A 15164-nucleotide genomic window follows, 5' to 3' on the forward strand; every position below is an offset into this window, starting at 1 on the left:
CCATAACCTGCTGTTTTGAAGGCGTCGAAAGGTGTCGGCCGTTGGGTGGTTCAATAGCCAATTTAATCCTCTTTCCAAGACTCCTTTTGAGTTCCTCTCTCCCGTCTCCCGGGGAGATCCACGTGACCAATTTGGCAGTGAGCAAGCACGAGACTTAGTACAAGTACAATGTATGGGCTAATGTCGAGCCAATCCATGGTGCTGCTCTTCGGCAGTACCCTAACCCCGATCACACAGCTGAGAGCAGTTCACACACAGGCATTCGTTATGATTGCACTACTAGTATTAAACGAAGCGTGCCACAAGAAAGAGAAGAGATCCGATATACGAGTCTCAAAAACAGCAGGATAACATTGTATAATTCTAAAGATTTAGTAAAGAAAGAAACCTTTTGTGTGCAGCACGCACGGGCTGACCTAGCGTACGAAAATGGCGGCACGATCTATCACAATATCTTCATTGTCCGGCAGCTCATCCAGACAGAGCCTCAGCTGTATCTCGCTCTGCACCGGCGAGGAGAGGTTGCGATAGAACCAGGGTCTCTCGTCGTTACCAGGACAACACTGGCTCGGGCGATGGCAAGATCCACTGGCGGACCAGAGGTGGTTTCGCGGGCGGAATTGCCATGGCTGCCAGTGAACGCCGTAGTCAGTGCAGTACCAATGACCTTGCACGTAGTCTGGAAGAGGGCCAGTCGACCCGTGACTACACGGGCACATGTATTGGGCATAACTACGGTAGGTAGGGGCGAAACCGGCGGCGTAGGACCAAAGATGATGGACACGCTCCTGATGGCTATCGCCTCCTAGAACGCCATACGTAATAGATACACCATCCAAATATGGCCCCGTGATGGGGTCATACCGACTTCCAGAAAACGCGTCAACTGCTCCTTTCTGCAGAGATGAAAATAATACAATACAATACGGATCGCACCTCATACTTCGAAGTAATACACTACTATAATAAACATCATAATAACCGGTATTATGCCTCAGGAGGAGCAAAACAGCTGTCTGGAGGGTCATTGTCAATATCAATCTATATACCGGAATTGGATCGGCCAAAAGCGCAATGTGGTGGTGGTGTGCATAGTTCAGTACAGTATGTAAGTAATCGATACACACTTGTGCACACTATTTACTCATCACAAGAAACAACAACGATGCTGATGAACAGAAGGAAACAACGATACTGCGGAATGCGACGACGATGTGAATCACAGACAATGGGAACAGTGAGAGGCCTGTCTACCATCATGCATATTCTATCGAATTGTTTATAAACATACCGTAAGGATTTCATGAAGATTTTGGGTGACTGAATAATTATAATTCCAAACCAAATTGTCCACTACTGCCATTTTCAAGGCGAAGGATGCGTTGTGGAAATGGAGGGGGTCAGCCAAGAGCACATTGGTGATTGGAGGATTGAGCGATGTTTTGAGTGTAGCTTCTTACACGCGTTTCTATGTGCAGAGAAGTTTGTGATTGTGCAGGCTAGTGCTTTGCGTGTACTACGAAGTATGTATGTATGCATTGCGTGTATCTGTGTGTGAGTTTGTGTGTGTGTGTGTGTGTGTGTAAGTGTGTGTGTTTGTGTGTGTGTGTGTGTGTTTGTGTGTGTGTGTAAGTGTGCATGTTTGTGTGTGTGTGTGTGTGTTTGTGTGCGTGTATGTGTATGTTTGTGTGTGTGCGTGTATGTGCGTGTGTGTTTATGCGTGCGTACCGTTCACTACCTACCCTGTATCCAGTCACGAAGCCCATCACCTCCGTGTACGATCCGAAATTGGCTGAAAATCGAGCTAGCGAACAGCCGCCAGTGCTGTCCGAGGGTCTGCCGCACATGGCTCTGCTATGCCTACTCCGCACCAAGGATCCTGGACAACTTCCATGATCCTCCACATCGATGTTGCCAATCCTTGTCCAACCACCTCCTCGTCTCGACATCTCGCAATACACCTTGATATGTGCAAAGAACAGCAAGAATACCAGACAAATTTAGGACAGCCTTCCTGTGTGAAATGGCGGCATTCCGTCGCGTTTCACATGTCAGTCGGTAGTCTTTCTTTCGCAGAGAGCAATGACCAATGCGTCTGTCGTCATTGTCTCACCATCATAAAATATTTTATTCATAACCATAGGAGACCATACTTTACTCATAACCTTAGGAACCTTGTCACGTGTTACTCATATCCGGAAACGCAATTACTGTACTCCTCTCATACATGAACACACTATCTACATGTTTCAAAGACAAATTCACTGTCCGTCACCACTACAATTTGTCCCTCTCTAGCCACATTCGCTCCTGTTATCATACCGTTACCTGGATGCTTTGTCCGTCCGCTGTCCGTATTCTATGTTGGCCAGATGTTGTGATACCCCGCTGCTGCACTTCACGACAGGATCCGGGAAGATTCGCCGGGCTTGGTGTCGTTTGCATGTTGTTACCCTGCACGTAAGTCATAATCACACCATCATAGTGATCCAGTCATATCACTTATTACGACGACGGACTAGCGGGCCGAGTGGGGATATTCCACCACAAACAAAATATTTCTCACAAAGCCTGCATACTTTAATTACAGATTGATTGTTAAATGAATTGTTCAGGAGACTGCATTCGAGCATGCACATGTAATGTAGTCCATTTTTTCCGGTCACCATTCCCCTCCTCCCCCCCCCCCCCTCCCCCCCCCCCACACACACCACTCCCTCTCCCCTTGCCTTCCCCATTCCTGCACAGCATGGCTGCAAAGCAGGACCATCGATGACCTCACCGGGGCCGCTGGACTCTCCGTAGTTGCATGTGGCTGTGCCTCATCAGTTGCGGTGTCCATTTCAGCAGGTGCCTTGGACGACAGGCTGCGCAATGCATCCTCCATTGCCGATAGCCGTGTGTCTTGTTCGATTTGTTTGGCAGCCGATGCTTGCTCTGCTGCCTTCACGCTGTCCTGTAGCTTCTTGAGATCAGCTGCCACGTTGCTATGACTGTCAACACGAGTCTCCAATGCATCCATGCGCTCCTGGAGTGTCTGGAGTGTAAGCGACATGGCTGAAGATTGCGTCTCCAGCGATGCAAGTTTGCGGAGGATTTCCTCAATCTTGCCCGGTGATGGCGCTCGCATGGGAGGCGCTGGAGGAGCAACAGCTGCACACCAGAAGATGGGCATAGTTTTAGTAAAAATTATGAATGATTCTCTCAGGGTTGGTGAGTGTATGGTACTGGTGAAGAGAAGACAGTTTTGATAATGTGTTTTGTCTTCACAACAACGCTCAACAACAAGTGGCCGATGCAGGATGGACATGTGGAACATTGTGTGACCCCTCGTCCGGCAGAGACGTCGCCAGCGGCTCAACTGCCCTGCATAATACAAGCGTACGAACGGACGATAGTGAGAAGGACTCGGCTCTCACTTCACCATTCAAGCGCGAGAGCGCACCAAACCTCACCTTGCAGTGCTGGAGCAGTGGAGGCGGTGTACATTGCCAAGCCGAAACCTGAACTGTGTGTGCAGAAGACGTACATCATTGTACGACTCGTATGTGCGAAAGTTGTTACTGTTTTGACATACAGTGTAGTAGCACCATGGTCCGGTCCGCACTGTAGTTTGACGATGTTAATTGTCTCTGTCTCTTGCGCTATGATACCCCTCAGACATTACCCACCTTGCTCCCCCCTTATGTTCAGGCGGCCCGTTTTGGAGTCATGAATTGCCTGATGATTGTAGTAATACGTGAAACTCAGAGTTGCGACAAAGCTTCCAATCTCTCTCTTGTGTGATATTGATTGTCTCACTATGTACGGTGTAGTTGGCGCCACTAGCGCTATCTTCTAAAAGTTCTATATGTATGTCATCATTGTCATGTGTTTACGAGGCAATCGTTTGGTACAGTGATAGACTGGTGCTACGTACAATTATGGTATCAAATGGTCCAGTACTCTGTCAGTTTTTTGGATACTAGTAGTTCGCATGGAAACGTTAATCACAACTCGACAAATCGTGCAATGTGTCTGATTCCAACAAACACGAGGCTGACTGGGCAGGAGATATTTTTGCATAGTTTGGCCATTATTAATGCTTGAGGACAATCCTTGTTTCCACATGCACATGTATTTCAAGATCGTCCCAGTATGTTTTCTGCCATTCTCACCTTCAGCGCATCGATCACCTCGGTAACCATCGGAACATTCGCAGGCGTACGACTGCTCACCAGGTCCCATTGCTATGGCAACGCATTGGCCATTCGCTCCACACGGACGCCGCGAGGAACAGCGCATTGGCTCACGACGGACTGTAGAAAAGATTGTGGACAGCAGTCTTGAGCACGGTTATTCTCTTCGTCACAATACGCATAAGCCTGTGCAACGATACATGTATATTGGGAACTGAGTTAAAGCTGTGTTGACCCTGGCTAGCACGAGACGTTACTGAAGTAAAGTCTTTTGCGTAGCTACGGGCCGGGTCCAACGGATAATGCCGGCATTATATTCGGCATTAGGAGACTATCCGAGCATCAGAGCATTATGGAGCATTACAAAGGTACAAAACGAGCATTATGTGAGGTTTGAGCGACATAATTTAGAAAAGAAGAAACTCATTGTCAATAATGTCGGGAAATCTCAGGTTTTGGCAACAATCGACTATAGCCACGAGGTGCAACGCCATGAATTTTACCGCCAGATGACTTTGTGATTGTTTACAGACTTGTAACACCTTTAGCCCTAATGCTACAGTCATTTACCTGGCCACATAATGCCATTGCTACATAAAGTCTTTATGTAGCAATGTAGTCAGGTAAATGTACAGGTGATGTAGCATGCCCAACGTTGCCACTGAGGCTGTCACACAAAATCTGTAACGATGATTTACAAGGAGAATTTTTTAGAAATCATGGAGAGTTATGGAGGAGACTTGACGTAGGTCTACGCGAAGAAAATGTCAAACCGCAGACGAAGAGGAGGTTTCCTGTTATGCCATAGGCTTTGGCCATAACATCTCTAGCGATACTGAACACTGATCGATTGATAAATTTGGACCTGGATGATGGAGCGGCTACAAACAGAAAGAGCTTGTTCCAAATAGCTGCTTCTGCCCAGTCCAGCTCAGCAGGCTCGAAAAGAACTACTTGTAGAATTTCTCATGGACGCAATACCAAGTCGATTTGAGTGCTCAGCAGCGCGTGTCTTGCTTTCCTGGTGAAGCACGTACAGTTTGTCGTTGACGGTTGTTATGCAAGGCCTAAAGTCAAATGCTATCAGAAAGAAGAGCGTTGTGGCCAACCATTTGTCTCGGCGCAACCTCAGGAGTAGAAGACAGCGCAGGCAGAGGATGTAGAGCGGCAAAATAACGTCTGACCATTATGTTTTCTGGATTTCCACAAATGGGAGGGATCTCAATCTGAGATCGTCTCTTAGAAACTGGCCTCAAGTGAGCTGTTTCAGATGAAGACAATTTTCGCAGAGTGGAAGCAGTGACAGCTTGTCTGCAGGCAGGAATACTATTTGCTAAGATAAACTTCATCTCAGTGATCACCTGTAATAATGGCTTCACCTCTCACTACATGGATAAGTAAGGGAAAAGATTTGATACACCCACTATTCAGCCACAAATTAAAAAAATTTCACGGTTCGCGTGAGACTCGGCTGGAAGCCGGGTTTTCCGCATCCGTAGGAACGCCACCACCCTTCAAGGATCAAGGCGCAGATGCAGCTCCTAAAGCGGTGGGAGGTGAGTAGATCAGGTCACCAGAAAGTGGTCAAAGACCGAAAATCCCATTCACTGCATCCATGTTTTCCTCGTGCCAGGCCACGAGTTCCCAATTAACTAAGGGTCGCAGCACGGCTGGAAAAAATCCTTCCGCTTCCAAGCAGGACTTGAACCTGGTACCCTCTGTTTCTCAATCATGGTCTTAGACCATCCCACTATGCCAGCCACAGCCCTGCATCAAAGTTGCAACTGTGCAGAGCAGCCAATGGAGACGCGATCATGTCTTATAGTGCTAAGAAGTGATGGAGCTCGTGAGAGATTTTGCGGCATTGTCAGAGGCGCATCGACTACAGCATATGCATCATTTCCTGGAAGTATGACAATGTGCAGCACTTCTTCCATTTTTTGTTCCAAACCAAGAGCATTATAGCCCTTGTTGAAGCATTATAATCAGCATTACAAGGTAGTTTTTTGGAGCATTATGATTAGCATTATACGAACATTTTTGGAGCATTATCCGCTGGACCCTAGCTACGGGATTGCTGGGATATTAATAGTGTTGAGGGAGCTGACAATGGGATACTTGCAGGGACTTGGACTTTTATACTGAAGTACAATGTACCAAGGTGATCATCAACCAGCAATAATAACTGGAGAAAAAGAACAAATTTAGAATTCCCAATACTGTAGACAGCAAGCTGTTACGTCCATCTAGGCCTCATCAGTACAGGTACATATACAGATACAGAGCTACTGGCCATGGTGCAAAGGTGGCACCACAGGCATTTTAGAAGATAGGTCTTTGCTGTAGAGCCGGAGTGTTCCAACGACGAAAAGTAGAGAGCAAGGCGTATGGCAGCATCATGATGCACTGAAGCAGTCCACCTAGCAAAATACTGGTACATGCACTTTAAATTATGTACAGTGCTGGCAACTGAAATCCGACCCCCTGAGCGGTGGGTTCACATTCTTTGCGATGTGAGCGCACCGCTCAAGGGGTCGGATTTCAGTTGCCAGCACTGTACAAACCCTGCATAATGGCGAAACTACTTTTTGGCCTCCATTTGGTAACACTTAGGACGTACGATCTCTGGCTATCTCTGGCCCTGTAGTTAACTTAGCATCCTAACACATAATAAAAAGCATAATTATAACCAAGAAAAATGGCCCATGGAACTACAAGTTACGCTATACTGTCCACTAACACCACCAGTTACTAAACTGTTAACAATCAGCTCATGCGATAACATTGCACGACACTGACCGACGGAGCTGACGTTCTACAACTAACTGGCTAACAGCTCTAGCATCCAAGATGTGCTAGAGCTGTTAGCCAGTTACATAGTTGTAGAACGCCAGTACCGTCAGTCAGTGTCGTGCAAAGGTTTCGCATGAGCTGATTGTTTAGCTTAATAATTGGTGGTGTTAGTGGACATTATAGCGTAACTTGTAGTTCCTTGATTCAGTTTTCTTCTGTATAAATTTATCCTTGGTTCTCCTTCCGAGTCCATAATTATAATGGTGGGCTTTTTGCAATCTAGGGGCAAGTTTACACACCCTCAGCCACTAGTCTAAAAATAAAAAAATCAGAGTGGATTTTCACATCACGATGACGCAGTACGTACGATTTTTCCTGAGTGAATGGCTGTCTTTTATTATGTAAAGAGTGCTAATATTGATTAGGAAAGGCTAAACAAATCAGCTCATATTGCTGCGTTACAGGAGTCATTGTAAACGACCTAGGGTTTCTGTAAGCAAGGCTAAAAGGCAGGTTTCGTAAATACTGACTTGCATATATACAACCGAGTATAACCTACATTGCACTTACCTATACAATTGACGAACTGTGTGGCCAGCTGGTCACTTCCAGCCACTGCATCACCTCCAAAGACGTTTCCGAGGAGAAATGCGTCATCAGGTGTCACTGACGATTCGTCCAGCGGCGGGTCGGTAGTCTTAATAACATTCTCGTATCTCTGAAGGTCTTCAGAGTCACCCAATGCCAGTACTAGCCATTCCATCATACACGACGGAGCTGTATTGAAACGGGAACAAGGAACGACCGTGACCGAAAATGAATTCTTCTAAATGCCTTGCTAAGGTGGGCATTTAAGCACTTCAATGTAATTGTTTAGACCCATATTTGTTGGAACAGTTTCCCCTTATGTTCTGTTCTTGCTGTAAGAGGTGTATTTGAAGTCGTTCCGGACATGGAAACATCAATTATCACGTGTTCGAGGTGATCCTTAAAGGGTGGTGGCGTTCCTACGGAGGCGGAACCCTCGGCTTTTAGCCGAGTCTCACGCGAAGAGTGAAATTATATCGACCAAGAGAAGCGTTAGCGAGGCTGGCTGGCTGGCTGAATGCATTGCCAGTGCTGCTCAATGAAATCCAGTCGGGTCACTAAAGTTTTCGCCTTGTAGTATTTTGCATCTCAGTGTTCGCAGGTCTAAAGCGGGATTCACAAAAGCATGTTTGCGATGCCATGCGTGATGCGACAGCCGCGAAGCCGGGAAATCCACAACTCGTATGCACTTTGCAGCCCACGCAACTGCCGTATCTGGGCCATCGCAGAAGTTGAGCTTGGCTCAACTTTCGCGATGCGACAAGCGATGTGGCGTAGACGATGTTGACTTTTTCTGCAGCAAAGTTGCGCAACGCATGCATAATTGAATGACGAGACTGGACTTCATTGAGCAGCAGTGTATGTGTGGGTATCTGTAGCCAGATTCATCGCCTTAAGGGCAACATATTGGGAGCATTGTCATACAATGAAATGGACAAGTCATCGTGTTGGACATTTGAAGCTGCACGAAGGTTGATGCATGTAGGTTGGTGCATGTAGGTTGGTTCATGTCGCATCTACCAGATACATGTACAATGTCCATGTATGCTCCTGTTAGCAAACGTATTGTCCGTATTTTGTAGTAAACGCAAGTTTAACGTACAATCATTATTATTATTATTTCAAATGGTTGGTGTGTGTAATGGCTACTGAGGGTAGCAGTGTGTCGGCTGTGAGAGCGCATGGAGGAGAGGAGAGGAAGAGTTAATCATTATTATTCATTCAAACATTCGCCATTATAGCAGAGCCTGAGCAAACAGGAATGGCACAGATCTGTATCTTTCCACATGCTCCCGAGTCCCGCCCTCAGCATATCGAATCTGAACGTTCCCGGATTCGACTCATTGTACATGTAGGGTTACATGTACCTGTGGCGCTTGGAAACAACACGAACATTGGCTTGGGCCTCACCTGCGACTTGCTGACATGCCACTGGTTGCGAGATACCCAGAGCCAGAAGAACCAGGAACCCTTTAGCCACCAGCTGGTTTAGAGCCATGGCGGCACTGAACAGGCTTGCAAAAGTACTGACTCACATGTAGATATATAAGCGCGCAAAGGACTCGAGGCTTTACTTCGTCTTCACAGAACTTTGTTGTGCGATGTATCTGCACGAAAGTGGCATTTTGTTCTCTGACTCTGTCACCACTGCCACCGTCCAGGAGCCGTTGATGATTCAAACCAGCCGCGTTTTGTCGATGCCCCAATCCACTGGCGCTGACAGCCAGCATCAAACACAAACTCATGAAGGATGAAAATGTGTAAAGCTGTACAGGCACACGTGAACTAACACAAGCAGTCACGAGATCAAGAAGCAGCCCACTGTCAAGAACGCACATCCTGTTGGCAGGCATGTTTCTCAGGTAAACGTTGTGGGGTATTTCCCGTTTGGACTAATGATCTCGGCGTTTGGATTACGCAATCTATCTCTCTTTCTATCTATCTATGTCTCTCTCTGTCTCTCTCTTTACCTCTCTCTAGATCTCTTTATCTATCAATCTATTAATCAATCAATCTATGTATAGACTCCGATGGAGAGCCAATGATTAATTTATAATAAAGAAAAAAGACCAAGGAACTAAACGTTACGCTGTAATTTCCACTAACACCACACCTTTCCCTCCTATGTTTTCATTTACGTGTAACTTAGAACCTTCAAAGTTGGAAGGCTGTTGGAGTGCGCTCCCACGGCGTGCTAGAGGTGGTAGCCAGTTAGTCGTAGAACTTCAGTACTGTCGGTTAGTTTTGTGCAATTGTATCGCATGAGCCGATTGTTTAGTAACTGGTGGTGATAGTGGATATTAAAGCGTAACTTGTAGTTCCTTGGTCATTTTACTTTACTATTCATCAATCTAAGTATCTTTCAGGTTTTCTCTCTCTTTCTTTCTCATTCTCCTTTGTTTGTCTGTATGTCTGTCGGTCGTTCTGTCAGTCGGCCTTTGTCTATCTCCCTGCCTCTGTATCTGCCTTTCTTTACGTGTCTGTCTCTCACTCTCTCTCTTTATTTCTCGCTTTTTATCTCTTTCTCTATCTCTACGCCTCATTATTGTTTGTGCGTATACAACGAACCCATGGGAAGGAGAGGGCACGTAATGCATTATTAGCAAGCGAAATTTAACGTCCTCTGCTGCCAAAGTCACGATGACAGATGATGCGGGTAAGTTAGCATGTGGGTGGAGTGGAAGGTACTAGCGGCTTCTATTCTGATGAATCTTAATGCAATTATTACAGTTGGTATTAATAGTCTGATACTCTTATTAGGCAGACGGTGGGTCGTGCGTGGGTCATTATAGCAGTATTTCGTATTGTGCACTCGTCAATTAGGGTTGAGCAGGACGATAATTTTTGAAGTGACAATTAGATAAATTTGGAGTCTCCTCTCATGTCTGTCAAACGAATCTACGTAAGATGAATGGTGTTATTCGAGCCTTCAGAAAGGAGCATTCAGCGCAGCATATCTCTACAATCCATGACTAATCATGTAACGTTTCCAGACCTTTCTTTCCTGAAGGATTTCACCGTTTAGTGACATCTGCAGCCAATCAGGATGATGACTGAGTTTCGCGGAGAATCTCAAGTCGAACGACAGCCTAACGCCTAATTAAAACAAAAAAAAACCTTAAACAGCCTAATTTTTCTAGCACTGAGGTAACATATGTAGTCATAAAATAATATTATCAACACCTAAGAACACAAATTAGTGTATATAACTGCTCCTTGGCAGACTTCCGCTTCATATTGTATCCTGATGATGGCAATTTGCCGAAACGTTGAAAATGATTATGTGAAATGAAATGAGTTGTGAATTTGCAGTGCCCAGGGAATGAGTGCTCACCAATTCTCTTCGAGCTATAATTATTAGGATTAAGTAATTACCCGAAGTACAATGTACATTATACTCATAAAAAGGACACACTTCAGGCTCATTACAAAGATCTTGAAAGTTTTTGTCTTCACAAGTATACTTTCAAGCCTTCTCATCAGGTGAAATACAGGCAAGGGAAAAGGAACAGGAACAGTGGATTAAATACAGTAAAAAGGTGGTAAAACAGCGCAAAAAGAAAGAAAGAAATAAAGAAGATAGCTAAAGTAAACAGCGAAAATTGCAATAATGACACAAAGGTGCAAATGCGAGAAAACTCAATAAGCGCGACATGTAGTGAGACAACAAGAGACAACCACTGGACATACATGTAACTAACGAGGTTTTGACGACCTACCTAACAGCCTAAGTGTGAATTTGATTTGTTTCTGCTTGCAAAGGTTGGGTTTCCTTGTGTGGATGTAAACAGCTTCCGAAACATTCAGCAATCTAGCACTGCGTACACGTGACACAATCGCCTGTATTTCACCTGATGAGAAGGCTTGAAAGTATACTTGTGAAGACAAAAACTTTCAAGATGTTTGTAATGAGCCTGAAGTGTGTCCTTTTTATGAGTATTATCGCATTTTTGTCTCAGAGGAAACTGTTTACAATGTACATTGTTTCTGATTGTCATGACTGCGTCAAAGTAGTTCAGCATTTAGATTACCTGACCAAGGATTGAGTCAAGCTCCCCTGAACCTCCGAAGACACTGGCTAGCGAACCACAGGGGTACAGTGCATTATGCACGCCACACACCGTATCTTAAAAGACGTCGCTCGCGCTAGTGGGACTAGATCCAGATGTGCGTATTCGGGCTCGAAGTCCATGGCCTGCTCCCTTCTCAGATGGTTAATGTAATAACGATGAGCTACACCGGCCGGCGAGAACGCCAGGTAATTGAATTGACTTTTAATTGGCAGTATTCAAGATGTCTGTGCTTGCTTTCAGCTCATGAAGAAACATGCTCACGCTGTGCTTGCCAAGTGCTCCAGAGGCGTAGCTGAAAATCTAATCAGCAAACAGAGGGGACATCAATCAAGCTATAACAATTGTCTGTCGAGGTGTGAAGTAGACGAGTCATTGGAATGTTGGTTCTGGATGTAGTACACCTGCTGCTGTCCAGTACAGACCCGCCTGCGACTCTGCCTCGGTCCCCGTGGTACAGAGGCCCCCGGATGTACATGTATATGTACATGACTGATCATACTGGTTCATGTGGGCCTTTAGTTCTGGGGTTACGCTCCTCGGCATTAGCCTCGTTGAGCACTCTTGGTAGGCTGCTCTAGTGCTGCTGCATTACGCATTGCCCCGCTACTTTTCGGACATGTAGTAATATGTAGATAAAACGCATAGCTGAACTGATGAGGCCTTTATGGCTGAAACAGCTTGCTGTATACAGCATTGTATACATGTACATGTGTGTCTGAATAGGCCACCTTACCGGTATCTGCAGACAATGATACAGTACCAAACTGCTTGCTCCTCTTGCTCCATTTCGCTGTGGAACCTACTTGCATACATCTTGGCACTACCGGCCAACACAACACAGGTTAAGTACGCAATACCCAGTTACAAAATGTCTCCCTGTAATCACTGCACGGACAAGCAACAAAGGTACATGTAGAACGTGGTGTTAAATTGGTGCAATGGAAATTGATTCGCAGTGAGGAGACCGTTATGGACGTGGAAAGGGTGAGGTGAAGAGCGACGAGCTATCTTAATGTCTGTGGTGCCTCCTTTGCACCAAGTCTGGCAGCTCGGCCTGTTTAGCTCGTAGCTGTACTGATGAGCCCTTTATGGCCGAAACAGCTTGCTGTGTACAGCATTGGGTAATTGTAATACATGTATGTGTGATTCGCTGCGTTGCAATTCACGGACAAGTGGAACATTGCATTACTGTCGAAACAATAATATTCATTAGGTGAAGAAGAGGTTCAGTAGGGGTGATGAAAATACATAAATAATAATTAAAATACGTAATTACACCACAAGTTATACAGAGGGAGTCAGTGTACGATCATAATAATAATTATTATACATGTAGTAGTAGTACACACTGTTGTGAATTCCAGCAGAAATCCAAGAGAGCTCGATACCGGGAAGGTAGAGCCGTGACACACTAGTCAGAACAACAGATGGCTTGATCAGTCACAACTTAAAGTTTCATGCCATCTCAGGCACTCATCAGGTGATATGAACATCAAGAAAAATAACCCACTATTTAAAGCCCAGTATGGCGGGACAAGGATAACAGAAAGCGCTAGGGGCGCTATCAACTGGATCGCGGTACTAAGGTGATAAAGGATAAAGGTGATAAAACTGAGCTGGCCTAGCTAGTGAGTTCCGCGGTGCAAAGATGATGATGGTGACAAGGCGGCAGAGAGCTATCAACTGGCCCTACTGCCTGGAGGCAGGGTGCCGAGAAGATCATGTTATCGGTGTTGACAGCATGAATTTATTTTGATGTCGACATTTGGATATCAACTCCGACCGCTTGTTGAGGCTCAATCTCCTGTCGGCAGTGATTATTCTCGCCTTCTCCTCGAGGCACAGGCTGCATCTTTTTGTTATGTTGCTGTAGGCCTTGGCCTTCTGGACCACTCGCCACTTGATGTCGTGCGTCTTGCCATTATCTTTTAATTCCCACACATGCTTTGAGAGGCCCGTGGATTTGCGGTATCCAGGAAGCTTGATGGATGTCTTGTGGTTCCCGTATCGAAGTTTGAATGGAGGCTCCGTACTGCCAATGTAGGTTTTGGGCCCATCGCTGTGGCCATCACTCGACACCTCCGCCGCGTAGACTATGCTGGTTGCTTGGCACGCTCCGTTGAGAGGGCACTGGTCCTTGCGACGGCAGTTGCACGGCTTGTCCAGTTCCTGGACGCACAATTGACGCTTATTGTGGCCACTGATAATGTGGGCCATATTCGGCGAACAGGAGTAGCTCACCTTCACATTGAAGCGGTTGAAGATTTTGTTCATTTTGGACCCCTTAGGAAAATGCTTGTCGATCAGCCGGAGGAAGGTGCCGGCGATGTTGGTCCGGACACTCTTGGAGTATGGCGGGTTAAACCACACCACATTCCGTTTCCTTTTTCTTTTTTGCTTGCTGCCGTTCATTGCAGCAGGTGGCGTTGGGTCAATGTACTTGATGTACATTGATCATATCAGGGATGTTCCGTAGTATGGATGGAGGTGCATCTCCAGGTTTACGATACGGCTGGAATTTCCCAGTGTCGAGGCTGAGCGTGACGTCTAGGAAATTCACTGTCGAAAGATTAACGTCGATAGTGATTTTTAGATCATACTGCTTGAATACTTCGATAATGGACTTCCTCGTGCGGTCGGCAACTAGCCCTGGTGCATTTTTCAGCACGGCAAGGCCGTCGTCTCTGTAAAGTCCAATTCCGGCCTCTCTACGTCAACGCCATGTCCAATCACCCACCATCCATACTACGGAACATCCCTGATATGATCGCTCGACGTGTCTCAAGCATATCTGCCGACAGCGGCGTATTCGCCGATGCTGCCCCTGCATATCGCAATGCATTAGCGGCCAGCGGATTACCTGCCAACATCAAGTACATTGACCCAACGCCACCTGCTGCAATGAACGGCAGCAAGCAAAAAAGAAAAAGGAAACGGAATGTGGTGTGGTTTAACCCGCCATACTCCAAGAGTGTCCGGACCAACATCGCCGGCACCTTTCTCCGGCTGATCGACTTAACCCGCCATACTCCAAGAGTGTCCGGACCAACATCGCCGGCACCTTCCTCCGGCTGATCGACAAGCATTTTCCTAAGGGGTCCAAAATGAACAAAATCTTCAACCGCTTCAATGTGAAGGTGAGCTACTCCTGTTTGCCGAATATGGCCCACATTATCAGTGGCCACAATAAGCGTCAATTGTGCGTCCAGGAACCGGACAAGCCGTGCAACTGCCGTCGCAAGGACCAGTGCCCTCTCAACGGAGCGTGCCAAGCAACCAGCATAGTCTACGCGGCGGAGGTGTCGAGTGATGGCCACAGCGATGGGCCCAAAACCTACATTGGCAGTACGGAGCCTCCATTCAAGCTTCGTTACGGGAACCACAAGACATCCATCAAGCTTCCTGGATACCGCAAATCCACGGGCCTCTCAAAGCATGTGTGGGAATTAAAAGATAATGGCAAGACGCACGACATCAAGTGGCGAGTGGTCCAGAAGGCCAAGGCCTACAGCAACATAACAAAAAGATGCAG

The 15164-nt window shown here is 46.3% G+C and overlaps 1 protein-coding gene across 1 annotated transcript; it reads right to left on the bottom strand.

Annotated features, from left to right (window-relative positions):
• Window positions 1-247: 247 nt before the first annotated feature.
• On the bottom strand, window positions 248-9166 carry LOC135811375 (uncharacterized). Its single transcript, XM_065324602.1, has 7 exons — window positions 8970-9166; window positions 7542-7748; window positions 4158-4298; window positions 2783-3153; window positions 2329-2454; window positions 1743-1961; window positions 248-896 (listed from the first exon to the last, which is right to left on the bottom strand). The coding sequence occupies exons 1-7, from the start codon at window positions 9055-9057 to the stop codon at window positions 417-419; spliced, it is 1632 nt and encodes a 543-aa protein (XP_065180674.1). The 5' UTR covers window positions 9058-9166; the 3' UTR covers window positions 248-416.
• Between the last annotated feature and the right edge of the window lie 5998 nt (window positions 9167-15164).

The sequence above is a fragment of the Sycon ciliatum genome, chromosome 3 (assembly GCF_964019385.1).
Source record: "Sycon ciliatum chromosome 3, ocSycCili1.1, whole genome shotgun sequence".
Taxonomy (NCBI): Eukaryota; Metazoa; Porifera; class Calcarea; order Leucosolenida; family Sycettidae; genus Sycon; species Sycon ciliatum.

Coding starts and splice junctions, on each gene's coding strand:
- LOC135811375 (XM_065324602.1), bottom strand. CDS start 9,057: ATGGCTCTAAACCAGCTGGTGGCTAAAGGGTTCCTGGTTCTTCTGGCT. Junction 4,299..7,541: donor ACAGTTCGTCAATTGTATAG/GTAAGTGCAATG, acceptor TCTTTTCTACAG/TCCGTCGTGAGCCAATGCGC. Junction 897..1,742: donor GCTTCGTGACTGGATACAGG/GTAGGTAGTGAA, acceptor TCATCTCTGCAG/AAAGGAGCAGTTGACGCGTT.